Source organism: Phyllobates terribilis, unplaced genomic scaffold (assembly GCF_046119375.1).
Source record: "Phyllobates terribilis strain yellow unplaced genomic scaffold, ASM4611937v1 Scaffold_8__6_contigs__length_399053987, whole genome shotgun sequence".
Taxonomy (NCBI): domain Eukaryota; kingdom Metazoa; phylum Chordata; class Amphibia; order Anura; family Dendrobatidae; genus Phyllobates; species Phyllobates terribilis.
Genome location: NW_027362768.1, coordinates 45,136,754 through 45,158,446, shown reverse-complemented (window position 1 = coordinate 45,158,446; position 21,693 = coordinate 45,136,754). Strand labels below are relative to the sequence as shown.

Sequence of the window (21,693 nt, the reverse complement as noted above, 5' to 3'; positions counted from 1 at the left end):
AGCATTAAAATGGATATTATATATGCTGATTACCCTCACTGCTGTATAGTGGAAACCAGTAGAAGTCATTTACCATATCACCCTCCTATTATCTACTATTATTGTCATGTGCGGTGCACTAGATGAATAGAGGGAACATAAATGTCCCCATTGTATGCTTACCGCAGCTCTCCAGTGTCCAAATGTAATCACCAGGGGGCAATAGCATCCTCATGACATCCTCATGATCTGGCAGGGTTCAACACTAAAATTAAAAGAATTCATGGACCAATTAAATGGGAACGTATGGAATATACATCTTACATATCAGTCCAATGAACAACAAGTTGAATTTCTGGATGTGTCACTGATAAGGGATGACACCAACTGTCTACAGACGACGCTATTTCGGAAACCTACATCTACCAATATGTTGCTACATGCAACATCATCCCACCCTAAACATATGATTAGATCGGTGCCGGTGGGACAGTTCCTCAGGGTTCGGAGGATCTGCTCCACCGACACCGAATTCGAACGACAGGCCTCTGAACTCAGAGATAGATTCCTCGAGAGAGGATATAGCCGTCGTATGATCAAGAGGGCATATAACAGAGCGAAATTCTCGTCCAGACATGACCTTATCTATGGAAAGAGAAGTGATGAGGGGGCTAAAGAAAATGAAAAAGTGAGATTCATCACCAATTATCATTCTCAATTTTCTAAGATGAGACAGATACTGTCTAGATCTTGGCACATTCTGAGAGCTGACAGTGTCATCTCCAAGTTTATTCCAGAGAGGCCACTGATCACAATTAGACGGTCAAGAAATTTGCGGGACCATCTAGTTCACTCACACTATGAGGGGTCGGAAGTGGCTTCATTTTTGGACACTCAGAGGAGGAGGAGTGGATGCACTCCTTGTGGCCGATGCGTCGCATGCCCAAATGTGGAACGTTGTGATACGTTCTTTGGTTCGGATAGATCTAAAATATATAAGATCAAGAAATTTATCACCTGCACCACCAAACATGTCATATACTTTGCTACATGCCCATGTGGGCTTATATACATAGGTATGACTACTCGTCAATTCAAAGTGCGAGTCCGTGAACACGTTTTGGGCATTATTGCGGCGGCCGGCCACGTGGATGCATCCACTCTCAAAACCCTTCCCCGCCATTTCAAGACCCACCATAATTGTGACTCATCAGCACTCCAGATTAGGGGTATCGATTGTATAACACCTAACATTCGTGGTGGGAGGATTGGCCAAAAATTGGCGCAAACAGAATCTCGTTGGATTTGGACCCTTGGTACACTACAACCGAAGGGTCTTAATGAGAGCATTAGTTATTCCCCCTTTCTCTAAAACCCATACCATATATTAAAATCATAATATTAATATCTCAATGCGAGTGGCCCTTTACAACCTAGGTTCAATTTTATTCTGTATATGTTTATTAAGTGTATATATTGATTTTATCTCTTTTTGCATCTATCAGGATTTCTCTATGCATCCATGATCGTCTTTCTTTCTGTCGACAGCAGGGTGATTGTTACTGGTGGGTGAGGATGGCTTAGATGTGATGTCGCATTGGATCCTGACATAACGACGAGGGAACGCCGACTACAAGTCGATGCGAGAGACATTAAAACATTATAGCTAAAAGGACTGTATGCATATATTGAGGTCCTACTAGTGTAGTTTCGGGGATTCTATTTGTCTACATTATGTCACTATAGATTTGTTATAATGTGTATTCGTCTTCGCCTCTATATTGACTTTTATATGATGGTTTTGATATATGTTGCGTGGGACTCATGTATGCTGGTGTAATATATGGCGTGCATAGGTTGGTGGGTGAACTATATGGATATATATCTATTTATGTTCAGTATATATATTTCAATGATATGTAATATGTGTACTATGTGCATTACTTCTATCCTTGGGGAGGGTACTGAGGGTGACTCTGATTGTGGATATCATGTTTATATGTATGTGTGTATCAGGTAGACATCGTGTTAGATATGGAATATGTCCCGATCAATTGGTTTCCCCTTGGTGCGACCCTAAAATATACATACAGGTAGTGGATATTTCGTGGTATGCATACATGGATATAGTATATGATATATGGGTAATTGGCCCTAATCAACTAGCTTTTTTGTGGATTATCAATGATATACATGTGGAGGGTGGATATAATGTGTATATATATATATATATTCATTGTAGGTGTACCATGAGGACGATATGCCTAATATCATGATACACTGGATATGAGATATGGAAGGTGTGCATCTCATCCATATATTTTCTCTCTTTATAGATGTATATATGATATTTCTCTACTATACATGCTGCCTATGGTGGTTTTCTACCTAGAATCTGTCATCCTCACATGTGGCACATTCCCCCTTCCCCCTCCTTTCCTCCCCTGCCTTCCGTATCTTCTATTCTCTCCCCCTCTCTTTCCCCTGTTGTCCCGTTATATGTTGTGTCTCTGTATTGTTACATGTTTTTCTATTGTCCACAGTTAATATATGTTACTTTGCTATGAGATAACAACTACGATGTGCATCTGCATAGAGGGAAAATGTGTGCTGTGTACATACAGGTGGGCGGGGGTGCTGGTCGGCCTCTGTTTCTGTGGTGATATTGATGTTGTGCCTCAGCTCCGCCCACCCATGGTCATGTGATGCGGAGTCCTGTTGGCGTCCTCATCCCTATGACGATGCACGCATCATGTCCTGTCTCACGGTGTTGTGACTTAGCTCCGCTCACCCGTGGTCATGTGATGCGGACTTAGCTCCGCCCACCCGTGGTCATGTGATGCGGACTTAGCTCCGCCCACCCGCGGTCATGTGATGCGGAGGCCTGTTGGTGTCCTCATCACTATGACGACACACACATCATTTCCTGTCTTACGGCACCTCCAGTGCCTATAAAAACAAGCAATAGAGATGCAATAAACACGCCCCCTGACGAAGGGAACAGCCGAAACGCGCGTAGGGGCGTCTCTCTACATGTGCCTCCCCATTATGGACCCCTAACAGTGCTATTGCCCCCTGGTGATTACATTTGGACACTGGAGAGCTGCGGTAAGCATACAATGGGGACATTTATGTTCCCTCTATTCATCTAGTGCACCGCACATGACAATAATAGTAGATAATAGGAGGGTGATATGGTAAATGACTTCTACTGGTTTCCACTATACAGCAGTGAGGGTAATCAGCATATATAATATCCATTTTAATGCTTATGTGTGTTATATATATATAGCAGATATGATATAATAAAACTAAATACATAGGATCTGGGTCTGCCATGGATTACCTATACTATGGGTCCCTGTGTGGAGTCACATGTAGAGAGGGCTGTTATTGATTTTATTGTCCTTTTTTATAATATTGTACTGACCTTTGTATATGTCTGATCTTTGTATCATAATAAATATTGACCATTTTTTGCTATAGAAGTGTTGATTCGGTCTTCGCTTTTTTCTCTGGTAGTTCTATATTTGGCGATGGAGTCGCATTTAGTCCATATAGGGTAGTAATTAATAAAAGGTACATATCATACCTATATCTACACACATGGTGTGATTTATACTACCCATTTATGATTGGTGTTCTTTATAGTCTTATTACTGTGTTTTGCACAGGTATTTTCCTTTCTAATAACATGGACTACAAGGCTAAGGAAAAATCCTGGTTGTCACAAATTGATCAGACATTCGGAGGTTCAGTGGTTGATGGGCCAGTAGCAGTTGAACAGGGATGGGATGAGAAATCCACGTTTATACAGAAATTATTAATAAAAAGAACGAAACTTTGGTGGAATAAGGCGTTTTTGGGAAAATATATTACCCGCCAAATGATCCCACGAGGACTGAGAATTCGCATTACCCCTACATTCCCAGTTGAAGATGCAACATTTATGTCCAAATGGGAGGAGTCTTGCACAAATTGCTCATTGTTGTTGATGCAACTATTGGTGGATTTGAATTCACAATCTATTATGGACCTGGATAATCAAATAGATGTCGCACAGACAGAGTTGAGATCCAATTGTCCAACGGAGAAACTCTCTAACTATAATATACATATTGATAAAATTTTGGATTCCACAGTCAAGAGGATCCAGGAGGTACAGGTGTCTAAATTCAATAGAGACATGAGAGACTACCATCAGAAGAGAGTATATATATGGCGCAGACCAGGAGGTCAGGGCCCCAATTTTTCACGCAAACTTTCGAATTCATCGGCTACATCACTTAGTGATCACTCGGAGGCATCCTCTTCATCCATAGTTACAAGATCCGGTACCTCTAATAAAAGAATGAGGGAACATAACTTCCATCCCTACAAACGACAGGAATATACATCACCGGATCATAAGAGGAATGACTCTAAGGTAATTAATCTGAGTAACTATATTCTTACTGAGTCAGATGTGGCCCTTCTTAGTAAGGGACTATCTTTTGCCCCGAGTGCCCAATTTGATGCATTTACAGCTATTAAAGATTTACATATATTTGCACGGGCCCTGATCTTCAAAAGACACTTCTTTGATGGTGGTCTCCATGATCTCTTTCCCACAGAGGAAGAACAAGCTGCGGTGAGGATACTGGAGGATTTGGCCATTGAACATAATACCCCCCTAGGAGGTAAGATTCCTAAATCTATTAGACCAAAATCTAAGAAGTTTCCATCACTAACGTCATGTTCCAATGTGGATTTATTTGTCAAGATTGTCGCTGATGAGCTAATGGCGATTCCGCGTCATATCTCACGTGATAACATGTCTAAGGAGGAACGTGATAGGCTAATGTTCCTTCAGAATTTACCAGGTGTCCTTATCAAACCTGCGGATAAAGGGGGGAATATTGTGGTGTGGCCCAAACCTATGTATGAGAGGGAAGCATATCGACAGTTAAATAACAAAATTTGCTATAGGAAATTGACATTCAATCCCCTCACTACGTATATGGCAGAATTGGAGGTGATTATCAACAGAGCTGTTGCAGAGAATATCATTACGAGAGAATTAGCTTCAGCTCTGTTGGTAGTTGAACCTACAATTCCCACCCTGTATCTTCTCCCCAAGATCCATAAAAATGCCGAGATTCCCCCTGGACGCCCCATTATTTCGGGTAGGGGGAATTTCTTGGAACATGTCAATAGGTGGATTGACTCCCATCTGCAGCCACTGGTGGAATGCCTACCTTCTTTTCTGAGAGATACTGGCGAGTTACTTAGGAAGGTGGATGGACTATATGTTGAGGATGATACCACCCTGGTGACTGCCGATGTGGAGTCACTCTATACTAATATTAGACATGCGGATGGTATTTCCGCGGCTAAGTTCTTCTTGGGCACCTCATCTGTACCTTATGCCTTAAGATCCTTGATCTTGGAACTGTTGGAGTTCTCTTTGCATCATAATTTCTTTACATTTAAGGGGTCTTTTTTCCTGCAGACCCAGGGGACAGCAATGGGTGCGGCTTTTGCGCCGTCCTACGCCAATCTGTTCCTGGGTCTGTGGGAAAGAGACCTCTGCCTGACAGATCGTGAGGAGTCAATGGGTCGTGTCCTCTTTTGGGCACGCTACATTGATGACATCCTCATGATCTGGCAGGGTTCAACACTAAAATTAAAAGAATTCATGGACCAATTAAATGGGAACGTATGGAATATACATCTTACATATCAGTCCAATGAACAACAAGTTGAATTTCTGGATGTGTCACTGATAAGGGATGACACCAACTGTCTACAGACGACGCTATTTCGGAAACCTACATCTACCAATATGTTGCTACATGCAACATCATCCCACCCTAAACATATGATTAGATCGGTGCCGGTGGGACAGTTCCTCAGGGTTCGGAGGATCTGCTCCACCGACACCGAATTCGAACGACAGGCCTCTGAACTCAGAGATAGATTCCTCGAGAGAGGATATAGCCGTCGTATGATCAAGAGGGCATATAACAGAGCGAAATTCTCGTCCAGACATGACCTTATCTATGGAAAGAGAAGTGATGAGGGGGCTAAAGAAAATGAAAAAGTGAGATTCATCACCAATTATCATTCTCAATTTTCTAAGATGAGACAGATACTGTCTAGATCTTGGCACATTCTGAGAGCTGACAGTGTCATCTCCAAGTTTATTCCAGAGAGGCCACTGATCACAATTAGACGGTCAAGAAATTTGCGGGACCATCTAGTTCACTCACACTATGAGGGGTCGGAAGTGGCTTCATTTTTGGACACTCAGAGGAGGAGGAGTGGATGCACTCCTTGTGGCCGATGCGTCGCATGCCCAAATGTGGAACGTTGTGATACGTTCTTTGGTTCGGATAGATCTAAAATATATAAGATCAAGAAATTTATCACCTGCACCACCAAACATGTCATATACTTTGCTACATGCCCATGTGGGCTTATATACATAGGTATGACTACTCGTCAATTCAAAGTGCGAGTCCGTGAACACGTTTTGGGCATTATTGCGGCGGCCGGCCACGTGGATGCATCCACTCTCAAAACCCTTCCCCGCCATTTCAAGACCCACCATAATTGTGACTCATCAGCACTCCAGATTAGGGGTATCGATTGTATAACACCTAACATTCGTGGTGGGAGGATTGGCCAAAAATTGGCGCAAACAGAATCTCGTTGGATTTGGACCCTTGGTACACTACAACCGAAGGGTCTTAATGAGAGCATTAGTTATTCCCCCTTTCTCTAAAACCCATACCATATATTAAAATCATAATATTAATATCTCAATGCGAGTGGCCCTTTACAACCTAGGTTCAATTTTATTCTGTATATGTTTATTAAGTGTATATATTGATTTTATCTCTTTTTGCATCTATCAGGATTTCTCTATGCATCCATGATCGTCTTTCTTTCTGTCGACAGCAGGGTGATTGTTACTGGTGGGTGAGGATGGCTTAGATGTGATGTCGCATTGGATCCTGACATAACGACGAGGGAACGCCGACTACAAGTCGATGCGAGAGACATTAAAACATTATAGCTAAAAGGACTGTATGCATATATTGAGGTCCTACTAGTGTAGTTTCGGGGATTCTATTTGTCTACATTATGTCACTATAGATTTGTTATAATGTGTATTCGTCTTCGCCTCTATATTGACTTTTATATGATGGTTTTGATATATGTTGCGTGGGACTCATGTATGCTGGTGTAATATATGGCGTGCATAGGTTGGTGGGTGAACTATATGGATATATATCTATTTATGTTCAGTATATATATTTCAATGATATGTAATATGTGTACTATGTGCATTACTTCTATCCTTGGGGAGGGTACTGAGGGTGACTCTGATTGTGGATATCATGTTTATATGTATGTGTGTATCAGGTAGACATCGTGTTAGATATGGAATATGTCCCGATCAATTGGTTTCCCCTTGGTGCGACCCTAAAATATACATACAGGTAGTGGATATTTCGTGGTATGCATACATGGATATAGTATATGATATATGGGTAATTGGCCCTAATCAACTAGCTTTTTTGTGGATTATCAATGATATACATGTGGAGGGTGGATATAATGTGTATATATATATATATTCATTGTAGGTGTACCATGAGGACGATATGCCTAATATCATGATACACTGGATATGAGATATGGAAGGTGTGCATCTCATCCATATATTTTCTCTCTTTATAGATGTATATATGATATTTCTCTACTATACATGCTGCCTATGGTGGTTTTCTACCTAGAATCTGTCATCCTCACATGTGGCACATTCCCCCTTCCCCCTCCTTTCCTCCCCTGCCTTCCGTATCTTCTATTCTCTCCCCCTCTCTTTCCCCTGTTGTCCCGTTATATGTTGTGTCTCTGTATTGTTACATGTTTTTCTATTGTCCACAGTTTATATATGTTACTTTGCTATGAGATAACAACTACGATGTGCATCTGCATAGAGGGAAAATGTGTGCTGTGTACATACAGGTGGGCGGGGGTGCTGGTCGGCCTCTGTTTCTGTGGTGATATTGATGTTGTGCCTCAGCTCCGCCCACCCATGGTCATGTGATGCGGAGTCCTGTTGGCGTCCTCATCCCTATGACGATGCACGCATCATGTCCTGTCTCACGGTGTTGTGACTTAGCTCCGCCCACCCGTGGTCATGTGATGCGGACTTAGCTCCGCCCACACGTGGTCATGTGATGCGGACTTAGCTCCGCCCACCCGCGGTCATGTGATGCGGAGGCCTGTTGGTGTCCTCATCACTATGACGACACACACATCATTTCCTGTCTTACGGCACCTCCAGTGCCTATAAAAACAAGCAATAGAGATGCAATAAACACGCCCCCTGACGAAGGGAACAGCCGAAACGCGCGTAGGGGCGTCTCTCTACATGTGCCTCCCCATTATGGACCCCTAACAGTGCTATTGCCCCCTGGTGATTACATTTGGACACTGGAGAGCTGCGGTAAGCATACAATGGGGACATTTATGTTCCCTCTATTCATCTAGTGCACCGCACATGACAATAATAGTAGATAATAGGAGGGTGATATGGTAAATGACTTCTACTGGTTTCCACTATACAGCAGTGAGGGTAATCAGCATATATAATATCCATTTTAATGCTTATGTGTGTTATATATATATAGCAGATATGATATAATAAAACTAAATACATAGGATCTGGGTCTGCCATGGATTACCTATACTATGGGTCCCTGTGTGGATTCACATGTAGAGAGGGCTGTTATTGATTTTATTGTCCTTTTTTATAATATTGTACTGACCTTTGTATATGTCTGATCTTTGTATCATAATAAATATTGACCATTTTTTGCTATAGAAGTGTTGATTCGGTCTTCGCTTTTTTCTCTGGTAGTTCTATATTTGGCGATGGAGTCGCATTTAGTCCATATAGGGTAGTAATTAATAAAAGGTACATATCATACCTATATCTACACACATGGTGTGATTTATACTACCCATTTATGATTGGTGTTCTTTATTGTATAAGGACTATGTGGGGTGCATTATATTATATGAAGGATAATATGTGGTACCCAAACACAAAAGGGGAAGTTATAGATCACACATTCTAAAACACAAGGAAGCATTGTGAATCTTAAAATTAAACACAAGAATACCAAAGGATATGAATGTTAGAACAGATTTAATATATATATTTATATATATATAAATTAATTTACCATTTGAAAGCATTATAAAATTAGTCATTTAAAAATAACAGAATTTTTTTTTTCTTTTTCAATTTTTTTCCAGAAAATTTAAAAAAAAATGGATTTTTTTCCTAATGCTAATGAGCAGTTGTCCACTGATGTCATATCCTGCATAGTCACTATATAAAACAACCTCTGTGAATGAGAGTACTATACTATACTATATATATTGTTGCTGGATACACTCCTTGAAAACATTATACTATATAGACGACAATGTGGGGAGAATTACACTACATGGGGCCCTATGTGAGGCCCATTATACTACATGGAGGGCTATATAGGGCTAATATACTACATAGAGGGCTATTTGGGTCACATTATATTGTATTGAAGGCAATGTGTGGGCCATTATAATATTTGGAGGTCAATGTGGGGGCCATCATACTAAATGGTGGGCTATGTGGGGCCAATTATACTATGTGTGGGCCTTTATATTATATGTAGGGCTATCTATGAATATTTATACTTCATGGAGGCTATGTGGAGGACCATTATATGGTTTTCAGGGCTATGTGGGGGCCATTATGCTATTCACAGAGTTATATGGGTCCCATTACACTGTTTGTAGGGCTATTATGGGGGCTATTATACTGTATGCGAGCAATTATATAGTGTGAAGGTTTGTGTGGGGTCAATCATACTATGTGAATGGCTGTGTGTGGCCATTATGCTTTTTGGAGAACTGTGTGGGGGCCATTATGCTGATGGAAAGCAGTGTGGGGGCCACTCCGCTGTTTGGAGTGCTGTGTTAGAGACATCATACTGTGCGGAGAGTTGTATTGGGGCCATCATACTGTTTGAAGGTTGTGTTGGGGCTATTATACTGTATAAAGGGCTGTTTTGGGAGTTACAGTTGGGCCATCATACTGCGTTGGGGTCACCATGCTTTGTCATTGGGTATAGTAGGGTTATTATACTGTGGAGGAATTCACTGTGGGGGTATCACACTGTGTTTGAGGGGCACGTTTGTTGGAATCAGACTTTATGGGGGCAATGAAAGGTGAATTTAGAGGCTTCAATAGTAGGAACATTACTTTGTAAGGGCTGCAAAGTTGTGAGATATGCTCTTCTGTGATCCCACCGAATATTAATTTTTTTTTGGCGGGGAGAACCCAATTAGAACATCCGCTATGTTGCCCCATGATTTCTGTGTATGCCCCTGATGAAAGTGGTACTGATTGGGGAACTAACATGTATCAAATGCAATCAAAATAAACAAAGGGACTATCATATACAGTAGAAGTTGATAAACTGCAAAAAAAGACTAAAACTTTACGATTAAAAATGGATAAAAAACAACAGTATGTTCTTGCGTTTCAAAATAATTCAGCAAAAAGTACCAAAGATGTCAAACCCATATTAGTATTGAGCTATTGTATGCAAGCTCAGGGTATCAGTACTATCTCTCATGTATGTTAACGTGAACTTGACAGTTCCCTATAAAAACTTACCTAGGTGAAACCTTTTACTTCCACAACTAAAGCATGCTTGATAAAGGCTTCACCTGTGAAACTGAAATGTTCTACCTATATGGGAGCATGAAACTCCACTGTATTTTCTGTTGGACTCCTAGTGTGCTGGCTCCATGTTTTCTTTTTTGTAAACTTAATTTATTTTTTTTTACTACTGCCTTAAGGCAGAGAGCACCATAGTCTGAAGGCTTTGCTGCTATTTTTGGTTCTCACCATCTTGTAGGGTTAAATAATATATATTTTTCTTAAACTATGCATCTTTATTGGATATAAAAAAAAAATACTGAAGAGCATGAAATTGCTACTGTCTTATCTGCTAAGCTTTGGAATGTATAAGTAGAGGAAAAACAAGCAAATTATGCAAATGACAAACATTTTAAAAATACTAATGATATTATTGAATATATATCAATAGGGCAGATTATAAAACTTCAAGTATACTTTGTTTTATAAAAGTTTGGTAGGTGACATTTGAAAAATTTTAAATGCATAGAATTCTGATATTTCTCCACAGCTTTATTTTATTTTGGGTAATACATATGTGCATATGGTACCATAAAAGTAGATTTCAATTAGCCAATTTGTCAGGTTTGAAGCACGCCTACACAGGTATTAGCATACACTGTGCAATTTTCAAAGTAAAAAGATGGTTTTATACTAGTGAAATCATTCCATAAAAAAGAAAATGCATTTGTCAATGTCTACCACTATATTTTACTATTATTTCTAATGAGATAATGGTAGGTGAGCTTAGTTGCTATGTCAATTACACTTTTCAATTACTCTTGACATATGATTAAACATTTACTGGCAAGAAGGTTTTGTCATTATTTGAAACTTACATGAAAGCATTGGTAGGTTCTAATGATAAGTGGGATATCATGGGGCAATGACAATGGTAAGGGTTTTCCAATAGAATATTCTTTGTATAACTCAAATTTTTTTATTGTGAGCTACTGTTTGTTAGGTAATGTTAGGCTTTCTCTTTGGGCATGTACACAATTAATATAAGTGGATCTTTTGAAATTCAAATTTGCAGACTTCGCCAAATTCTTCCCAAAAATCTGATACGTAGTGATTAAATTAGCACGGATTTCAATACTGGAAAGCTTTGCATTTGATAATAAAATTTACATGTGTAGAAGAAAGAGACAGAACCTTGCTGACCATAAGAGTTTGCACTCTACCAAAGATAGAGAGGACCCACTGACCATTATAACTTACATACTACAGTCGAGAGAGACTTATTGTCTCTGGAGATGGAAAATGACTTTGCCATACAAACTGTGCTCCGCTGGCAATCGCTGATCTATGATGGCCCAGGTATTGACCACGTCTGTACAAGGTATAATAAGCCGTAAGATGTCATAGCTGCAGGGAATTATTGGGAAGCCCATGTAGCAATACAAAATGACACTTGCTTGCTGTCTGATGCTAGAAGTGTGATAAATTGAGAAGGGCAAAGGTTTTTTTTCAGAACTGCGAATTAAATCTCAAAATGTTTGACTGTGAAACAGTGAATTTCAGGAAATTCGACTTAAACTTGATCCTCCACAAATTGATCCTCTCATAACTAGTAGACTCCAATCAATATTTAGCTGGAGGGTCTAAGAATCTCAAGTATACCAGCACCAAGTCAAGAGTAGAGATGAGCGAACATGTTTGGAAAATGTTCACCAATCTCATATTCGGCACGAACATTACACATTTGGATTAGTGTTTGGATTCACCTACACCTAATCCCCGATGCCTTTGTCCCCTGTAAAAAATAAAAAAACACTATATACTCACTTTAACGCCTAATCCCCGATGCCCATGTCACCTGTAATAAAGAAAAAATAATAGAGTACCATTAACTCACCTATCCGCCATAATCCCTGTAATGTGTCCCACGCAGATCTCATTAATAGAACAGCCACATCGGGAGATGTGACTGCTCTATTTAGCAACCTGCAATTCTCTGACAGGAGCATAATCGCTCCTGCAGTGTAAAGCATTGAGCTGCCGTGAGAAAGGTCACTGGAGTTCATCAGCTGATGTTGCTCCAGTGATCTCACTTTCAGCACCGCTGAAAGAAAATTCTAATTTATTGCATTATAAGAAGTGTGAAAAGTGAAGGCAGCAATCAGATGTTCCAGAGGCTTATAAGTAGAGATGAGCGAACATTTCAATGTTCGGTTCGGAAATGTTGCCTGAATATTTAGGCATTCGCCAAATTTTTTTGTCGATTAATTTGTCGAACATTACCGAAAGCCATAGGATTCAATAGGGGGATAAAAAAAAGCATATGCAACACCTTCAAATGGGCCCAAAAGCTGCCAAAACACATCAAATAAGGGGTAGACACCAGGAAAGTGCCATAAATTGACCCAGAGTACAAGTACTATAATAATTGTTGCCATTACAGCGACATTTATTCGTGGCGCTTTATATGTGAAAAGGAGTCACCAACTGATACAAGAGGAGAGAGGACCATGCACGCACAAACATTCTACAAGGGATGATTGAAGGTACAGTAGGTCAGGGTACAGTAGGTCAGGGTACAGCTAGTCGTGCAGCAGTATGCTAGAACGAGGCTTACTGCAGATTGTACGCTTGTCACAAGAAGAGGGTCTTCAGATTCCTTTTTAAGGTTTGCACAGTAGGCGAGAGTCTGATGTGTTGCGGTACAGCAATACACAGTAGCGGAGATGCACGGGACAAATCTTGTATGCGATCATGACAAGAAGAGATAAGAGGGAAGTAAAGAAGGAGATCTTGGAAGGATGGGAAGTTGCGTACAGGTAACTAGTACAGGGAGACTAGGTCACACATGTATGGAGTAGACAGGTTTTTGATGGCTTGGTATGCCAAATTTAGGCTTTTGAACTGAAGTCTCTGGGCAACAGGGACCCAGTTCTGGGATTAATAGAGGGGAGAAGCCTGGGAATAGCGGGGTGACAGGTGGATTAATCAGACAGAACAGTTTACGATAGATTGGAGGGGTGCGAGAGTGGTAGAAGGGAGGCCACAGAAGAGGAGCTTGTAGTAGTCGAGGCAGGAGATGATTAGGGTGTGCACTGGTGTTTTTCTAAATTCATGGTTGAGGAATGTGCGGATTCCCGAGATACTTTGGAGTTTGAGTCAGCAGCAAGTGAAAAGAGCTTGGATCTGACGTTTGAAGGACAGATCAGAGTCAAGCTTGCAGGACTGGGGAGAGTGGGCAGTCATTCACTTTGATTGATAGGTCAGTTGGGGGGATGAATGAGATGGTGGAAAGATGATGGATTCTATTTTATCCATGTTAATTTTTACAAATCTAGTAGAGAAGAAAGATTAAATACAGGACACACTTTGTGGGATTCTGGTTAGTAAGGAGGTGATATCAGGTCCAGAGAGGTAGATCTGTGTGTCATCAGCATAGATGTGATACTGAAAGCCACGAGATTATGAGCTGTCCCAGGCCAAAGGTTTAGATGGAGAAAAGCCTGGGTCCTAGAACTGAACCTTGGGGGACACTGACACATCGGAGGTGAGATGAGGAGGTGATGTGTGAGTGGGAGACACTGACTGTCCTGTCAGTTAGGTATGAAAAGATCAAAGACAGAGCCAAGTCTGTGATGCCGAGAGATGAGAGTCTGTAGTTAGAGGGTATGGTCTACTGTGTTGAAGGCAGATGACAGGTCTAGGAGGAGGAGGCAAAGTACTCTTGGTTGGATTTGGCAGTTAGTAGGTTGTTGGTGACTTTAGTCAGTGCAATGGTGAGGTTGGAAGGCAGATTGTAAGTGGTCAAAGAGGGAGCAGGAGGAGAGGTAGGAGGACAGTTCAAAAAGGACATGTTGATCTAGTAGTTTGGAGGCATAGGGGAGAAGTGAGATGGGGCGATAGCTAAACATAGGATGGGTCAAGGGAAGACTTTTGGAGGATGGGTGTGATTGAAGTATGTTTGAATCATGAGGGGAAGATGCCAGTAGTTAGTGACAGGTTGAAGAGGAGGGTTAGGCTTGGGGTGAAGTCTGTGGTATGGTTTGGAATGAGGTGGGATGATATTGGATTCACAGGTAATGAGATGTGATTTAGAGAGTAAAGATGATCTTCTGTAATGGCGGAGAAACTAGTTTGAGGGTTTAGTCATTATGAGAAGGGGCTGTTGGGACTTTAAGCAAAAGCTTTGCCCTATGTTGTCAATCTTCTGCTTGAAGAATGAGGCTAAGTCTTCAGATGAGATGAGAGGAGAGGGAGGGGAGCTGGTTGACAGAGGAGGGACTTGGAAGTACTGAATAGCTGTTTAGGGTTGTGAGACATGTATGATATGAGAGATGAGAAGTAAGTTTGTTTTGCTGCAGTGAGCAATTGTGCACCATTTTGAAAACTTCTGTTACTGGACTCCACTCTCTTTCTTTGGCAGTTGAACAGAGGTATACCTTGTAGATGAGGGGCAGGAGGAACATGTGCTCCAGTAGATGACAAGCTCCATCAAGTGGCCTCTGTTCCTCTTCCTCCACCTTAACATCACACACAGTACAGTCCTCAAAGGTGGCACCCCAATTATCCTTGTTTTTATCCATGTCACAACTCTCCAACCGGCCAAATGACTGTGGGGAAGCACAGATGGGTGAGTCTGCAGAGCTGTTCACACATTCTATTCTGGAGCATCAGAGGTCTAATCCAAAGCTTCACAGACTCGAGAGGGGGAAAGCATGTGTAGCGATACCAAAAATTTTCTTCAGTTGATCCAGGCCCAGATCAAGTAGAGGTCTAGAAGAATCCAAACCTTGTCACCAGACGTTAACCCCTGGGGGTGGGCATGGATGGGTTGGAGAAAGAAATAAATACACATCAGAACATGGAGGACTAAACTAATATACAACAGGGGTTGGAAAACGAAACTACTAAACAGCTAAGGTTGGAGAAAGAAACAAATACACACCAGAACATGGAGAACTAAACTAATAGAAAACAGGGGTTGGAGAACTATACTAATAAGACAACAGGGGTTGGAGAACTAAACTATTAAACAGCAAAGGCTGCAGAATTAAACAAATACACAACAGAACATGGAGAACTAAACTAATAGAGAACAGGAGTTGGAGAACTAAACTAATAAGACAACAGAGGATGGAAAACTAACCTACTAAACAGCTAGGGTTGGAGAACTAAACCACTACACACCAGGGGATGGATAATTAAACAACTAGACACCAAGGTGTCACTAGACAGCAAGTGTTGGAATCCCCAATGCTTGCGGGACAAACATCTGTATCTAACATTTCCTCCAGTGCTTCTGCATCCTCCACCTCCTCTATGGCCTCCACCTGTGCCCTCAACCTCTGCCTTAATGAGACACACATTCCAAAAGTGCAGAGAGAATCCCCCTACCTCCATACTGCGCAGCCAGGGTTCACCGCAATCAGCCAGCGTTAAAATCAATATGCCTTGGAGATCGCAGTCATACAGCTGGAGAATTGTGGATAGCTTTCCAGGCCAAGTTTGAGCAATGGCTGTCTCCACTGAACCTGGAGCAAGGGAAGGCCATGTGCGATAACGTTGCAAACCCAGTGGTGGCCCTAAGCCGGGGCAACTTCAGACACGTGCCTTGCATGGCTCGCATCCTTAATCTGATGGTGCAGCAATTTCTCCACCAATATTCCAGCCTGGAAGCACTGCTGCAGAAACCATGGTCTCTGTGTGCTCACTTAAAACTATAAAAATGAGCTGGATCTTTAGTATAAAAGCCAGACTACTAGACAACGAGCAAACTCCTTCATGATGATAGAGGCCACCATCTCCTTAGCTTGCTGGTACTTTTCTATGGGAATGAGCTTGTCCCTAACCAGCCAGGAATATCCAGTGAATGGCACACCACAGTTTGGTATTAGTAGACAGTACCAGAAGCAAAGCCATCCACAATTTCCGTACCTCAGGAATTTTATTTGGTAGACTAGCTGACCAATCATTAGTTTCTCACAAAGGAGCTGAAGACACTGAGTGACAGTAGGTGCAATTTCTCCAGCATGAACTGTTTGTTATTGTTAGATATCATAGCCATAACTGGGCTTTGCCAATGTGCCATATTGCATCTAAAGTCTTATAGACCCTGCACTTGTGGCCTTACATTCCAAAGGATGGTGGGGAAGGAGACAGTAGGTTGTGGAGTTGTATTAGCTCCATTGGTGTTGAGATGGCATTGAGGCAATGGCAGGCTGTAGGCTGTCTTGAAGAGATGGGTTTTCAGGTTGTGTCTGAAGGATCCGAATGTGGTGGCTAATCAGACGTGTTGAGGCACAGAATTCCAAAGGATGGGGGATATTTGGTATAAGTATTGGAGCCGATTGGGTGAGGGAAAAAAAAAATGTGGAGAGGAGGAGGTCTTGGGAAGACCAAAGATAATGTAAAGGAATATATCGGGAGATTAGTTCAGAGATGTATGGAGAAGAAAGGTTATGGATGGCTTTGTACGTCAGTGTTAATAGTTTGAACTGGATACGCTGGGCAATTGGGATCCAGTGAAAGAATTTTACAGATTGCAATCTAATGGATTGCTGGAGCCAGTCCACAGTAAAAAAAAGCAGCCAGTGTGTCCGGGAACCTTCACATAGACTTTTCTTAGCCAGGGCTGCTTCTCGGCTGGGTTGGACGGCCCCACCAGAGAATCTTCTGGTGGGCCCTTGCTTCTCCATCAGGAGAGTTCATAGTGCAAACATTGCAGGTTGTGATGATAATGAGGCCTTCCATCGCCTTAGTTTTCTATTACTTGGAATGCAAGCGCAAGTATGCAGTCAGCCACCCACCCACCCACAGGCCGCAATACTAAACTGCAACATTTCTGGACAGCTTGTTAGGCCGGTACGCAGGAGAAGGGCTTTCTGGTGGCGTTCGGCCAGGCCCTTTCCTGCTGGTCAGTAATTGTCAGCATTTAGGTTCCGTTGTAGGGATTCTAAGTGTGGTTTCTGCTCATGTGCCGCTAAGCCACGCCCCATTGTGGCCATGTGCCACCAAGCCATGCCCCCTTGTGGTCATGTGCTGCTAAACCACGCCTCTTGTGGTCATGTGCCGCTAAGCCACACCCCTTGTGGTCATGTGCTGAGTGGTTGGTTGTCCTGAGGATCTGGGGCTCTCTCTAGTGTATTTAAGGACTCTGTGGGCTCTGCCCCCATGCATAGTCTATCTCTTTCTAACCTGGGGTGAGGTCTCTGGCAGTAAATGCAGTGTGTGAGAGTCGTTTTCAAGGGTTTCTGCTGAAAGCTCCCTAGTCATCCTAGCCATCAATTAGGGCTAGGAAAATGCGTTGAACAGCACGCTCTACAGTGTCGGTTCACCAGTTGGTGTCCACACCATGGAGGCGTCCTTGCTACCGATCCAGTATTCCAGGGTCCGCCATTGTATGTGTGGTCACACTGCCACTTTTACACCCATGTGTTGGGTGCTGCAGAGATTCTCCCCCTCTTTAGGAACTTAGGTTCCAGGCCTTTCCTGGCCTACAGCTATCTGCAGCTCTATAGGCCGCCATCTAGTGCTCAGGCGTTTCATGCTGCCAAATCCTTCCTGCTCTGCACAGCGGTGTCTTGCAGTGCAGAAGTTTATTAGTTTCTTTTCTGGAGTATTGTTAACTCTCGGCATTGTACCTTGTTTAGCTACTACTAGTGTGTGCACTTAACACAATAGTTCATTTCTTTCTCTGTGCTTAGCTGAACATTCCTCTGGGACTCAGCTGCTGCAGCTCCTCTGCAGTCTGGTGGACCCCGACGTGTCCTTTAAGTTTTATTTTATTAAAGGACACGCCAGCGTAACACAGCTGCTTACACTTGAAATGCTGTCTTTTAGGCTCGTGGAGGTGGAAGCTTTTCACAACCTCATGGCGGCGGCCGCGTCTCCATACTCGGTCACCAGCCGCCACTATTTCTCCCAGTGTCGTCCCTGCCTTCCACAAGCACGGGTCCCAGAACATTACCCGTGGCCTCCCCAGTGCACTTAGTGGGAAGGACTGCCTAATGACAAACACGTGGACAAGTGAATGTGGCCAGGGACGGTACATCTCACTGGAGCCAGTCCACGGTATAAAAGCAGCCATAAAGTGTTCAGAAACATTCCCACAGACTTTTCTTAGCCAGGGCTGCTTCTTCGCATGGTTGGATGGGCCCACCATGGAACCGGAGAATCCTCCGGTGGGCCCTGGCTTCTCCTTCAGGAGAGTTCATAGTGCCAAGGTTGTGATGATGATAGAGGCCACCATCTCCTTAGCTTGCTGCTGGTACTTTTCTATGGGAATCAGCTTGGCTCCAACCAGCCTGGAATATTTCCAGTGAATTATGACGCAATGCCACGGTATTAGCAGTGCCCCTAGTACCAATAGCGAAGCCATCCATAATTTCCTTCTCAGGAATTTTATTTGGTAGACTGAGTGGCTGCCCAAATACATTAGTTTCTCACAAAGGAGCTGAAGATACTGAGTGGCAGTAGGTGCAAGTTTCTCGAGCATGTTAGATATCAGAATGAGAACAGAGAGGGCAGCACAGTGGTTCAGTGGTTAGCACTGTATCCTTGCAGCAATGGGGTCCTGGGTTCAAATCCCACCAAGGACAACATCTGCAAGGATTTTTTATGTTCTCCCCGTGTATGTGTGGGTTTCCCCCTCAGTAAAAAAGCAGCAATAGATGTCCAGGAACCTTCACAGAGATTAGCCAGGGCTGTTTTTCGGAAGGGTTGAACGGCCCTAATTAGTGGCAGACACTAGCAAAGTGGTATCAATTTCAGTACAGTAGAAATTGTAGAATTAAGAATGACATCTCTTCTCCTACAACCAACATAATAGATGGAGACCAAATCAGGATTCTCTACATTTACAAGAATAAATGGCAGTCACCAGCAAAGTGTCATCAATATCACTACAGTAGAAATTATAGAATTAGGAACCAAAACCTCCTCCACTTCTCCACTACAGTCAACCCAGCAGATGGAGACTCAATCAGGAGTGCACCATCCTCTCCAGTCGTTCACCACATGTCAGACTTGTATTCTGTTGTGCAGGTGCACGAGCTGGTCTAAAAAATGTGTGAAAGGACTCACAGAAATTGATTCTGCCACTTACACTACTGCTGCTGCTAATATTTTTGCGTTGACGAATTGACGTGATAGAAGTTGGAAGTGTAGAGTTGCAATGAATTCTGTGTGCCTCACTACTGGCTTAGGGAAAACCTATCTTAAGGTTGTGTAAAAGCGTGTTTCGATTCTCCAGCTTTCATGAGTCCCTTTCCAGGGCTGGAAGCATCTGCTAAAATTTAGTTTTATAACATGGATCTAACAGAGTGGCAACCCAGTAGTCAGCACTATTTCAAATCATAACTATACGGGAATCATGTTGCCGATAGTGCAGCAATAATGCACTCATGTGTCGGGTTCTTTCATGTGGTTCAAGCCCATGCTGTGTTGGTGGCTGGGTAATTCTGATGCTTGTTTCCTCCGTCCTCTCCCGCCAAACACAAACAGAGAGGGAATGATTATCCTCTTCATGTTCTGACCATTGCTCACCCATCACCTCTTCCTCTTCCATTTTTTACTCACCTTCCTAACACCTTAACTAACAGTTTTTATGGTATCACCAACCCCCCTCAATCGCAGTGAACCACCCTCCCTTGGCACCCTGAGATGTCCCCTACTATATCGATTGAAGGTATACTCCTGCATGGAGCACAATACGTCCGTTGCACAACACTGTTCTATGGCATGGGCCCTGCTCTTTCTGTCAGAATCTCAGTAATTGCACAAGAAAACAAAAGTGTGCTGCAAGGTCAATTGAACAGGTATGCAGCAGAGGACTTATCTACACTATCTGACTTCCAAACAAGCACCCATCTATCTAGGTACACGGGCGCACACTGAGCAGCGTCTGTCTACTGCAGTGATATGAATAAAATGGCGCTGAGGGAACATGGCCACTTTTTATATAGAGAGGACATGTAATTTCAGCAGCCAATTGCAGAAGCGCTTGAGTCTGGACACTGTGGATTCTTCCTGCGCTCTGATTGCCTAGCCGTGCCTTCCTGACTTCCCGCCTACAGGAAGAAAAAAAATTTACCAGCACACAGCTGATCTGACCTGTTCTGAGCTATCATCAGCCCCCCCACTCATCTACCACGTCCCCTCATCATACACAAGCACTTTGCTAGCCAAACTGTTCAAAATGCTGTAGTTGCCCCGAAATCACGTTCTTGCATTTATTCGCCGAAAGTTGCTGATTTTTCCCGAATTTAAGAAATTTTGCTCACATTTTCCGATCACGAATCCAAATGTGCCATATTCGTGTCGAATTTAAGTTGTAATTTCGGATTTCGAACAAATTCACTCATCACTACTTAAAAGTCTAAATTTAACTCTGTTAGGTTTTTGTTGAATATGTCATCCAAAATTCGAACAGTTCGTGGACGGTACAGGAATGATCCTGATATATTCTGTTACATTTGTGGTTGTTTTACCACACCCAAACAAAGGACAAATATATGTGACTTTGTGCGTTAAACTTATCATGTATATTTTATGATTAAACTGGGTGACCTTGGACACCACATAAAGTGTGCAGGACATGCATTGAAAACCTGAGACAGTAGACTCAGAAAAAGTCTTAGCTTTTCAGTACCAATGGTGTGGTGAAAGCCTAAAAAATATTACATGCAGGAACACAAAGACAAAATCTTCCATTCTGTACCAAAAACTCCACTCAGCTCTAAAACTAGTTGCTCACTGCAGCAAAGTTCCTGTGTCTGCACTACTTTGGAAATTTATGACAACAATGAATTCTGTCAGTCAAATTTTTCAAAAGACACAGATGATGAAGGTTTTGTGGACTTAGAAGTTGATGTCAGAATGTGCCAGCCATTTACTCAAGCTGAGTTGAATGACTTGGTACTAGATCTTGATCAACCAAAATTAACAGCAGAGTTACTTGGTTCAAGGCTAAAGAAAAAGAAGAATGCCAAGAGTGTGCAAAGCAG

The 21,693-nt window shown here is 42.4% G+C and overlaps 1 protein-coding gene across 1 annotated transcript; it reads left to right on the top strand.

Annotated features, from left to right (window-relative positions):
- Positions 1-3,010: 3,010 nt before the first annotated feature.
- On the top strand, positions 3,011-7,636 carry LOC141156361 (uncharacterized). The gene is made up of 3 exons (XM_073642555.1): positions 3,011-3,087; positions 3,654-4,658; positions 6,879-7,636. Exons 2-3 carry the CDS (start codon positions 3,674-3,676, stop codon positions 6,944-6,946), a joined length of 1,053 nt encoding a protein of 350 aa, XP_073498656.1. The 5' UTR covers positions 3,011-3,087; positions 3,654-3,673; the 3' UTR covers positions 6,947-7,636.
- Positions 7,637-21,693: the final 14,057 nt, after the last annotated feature.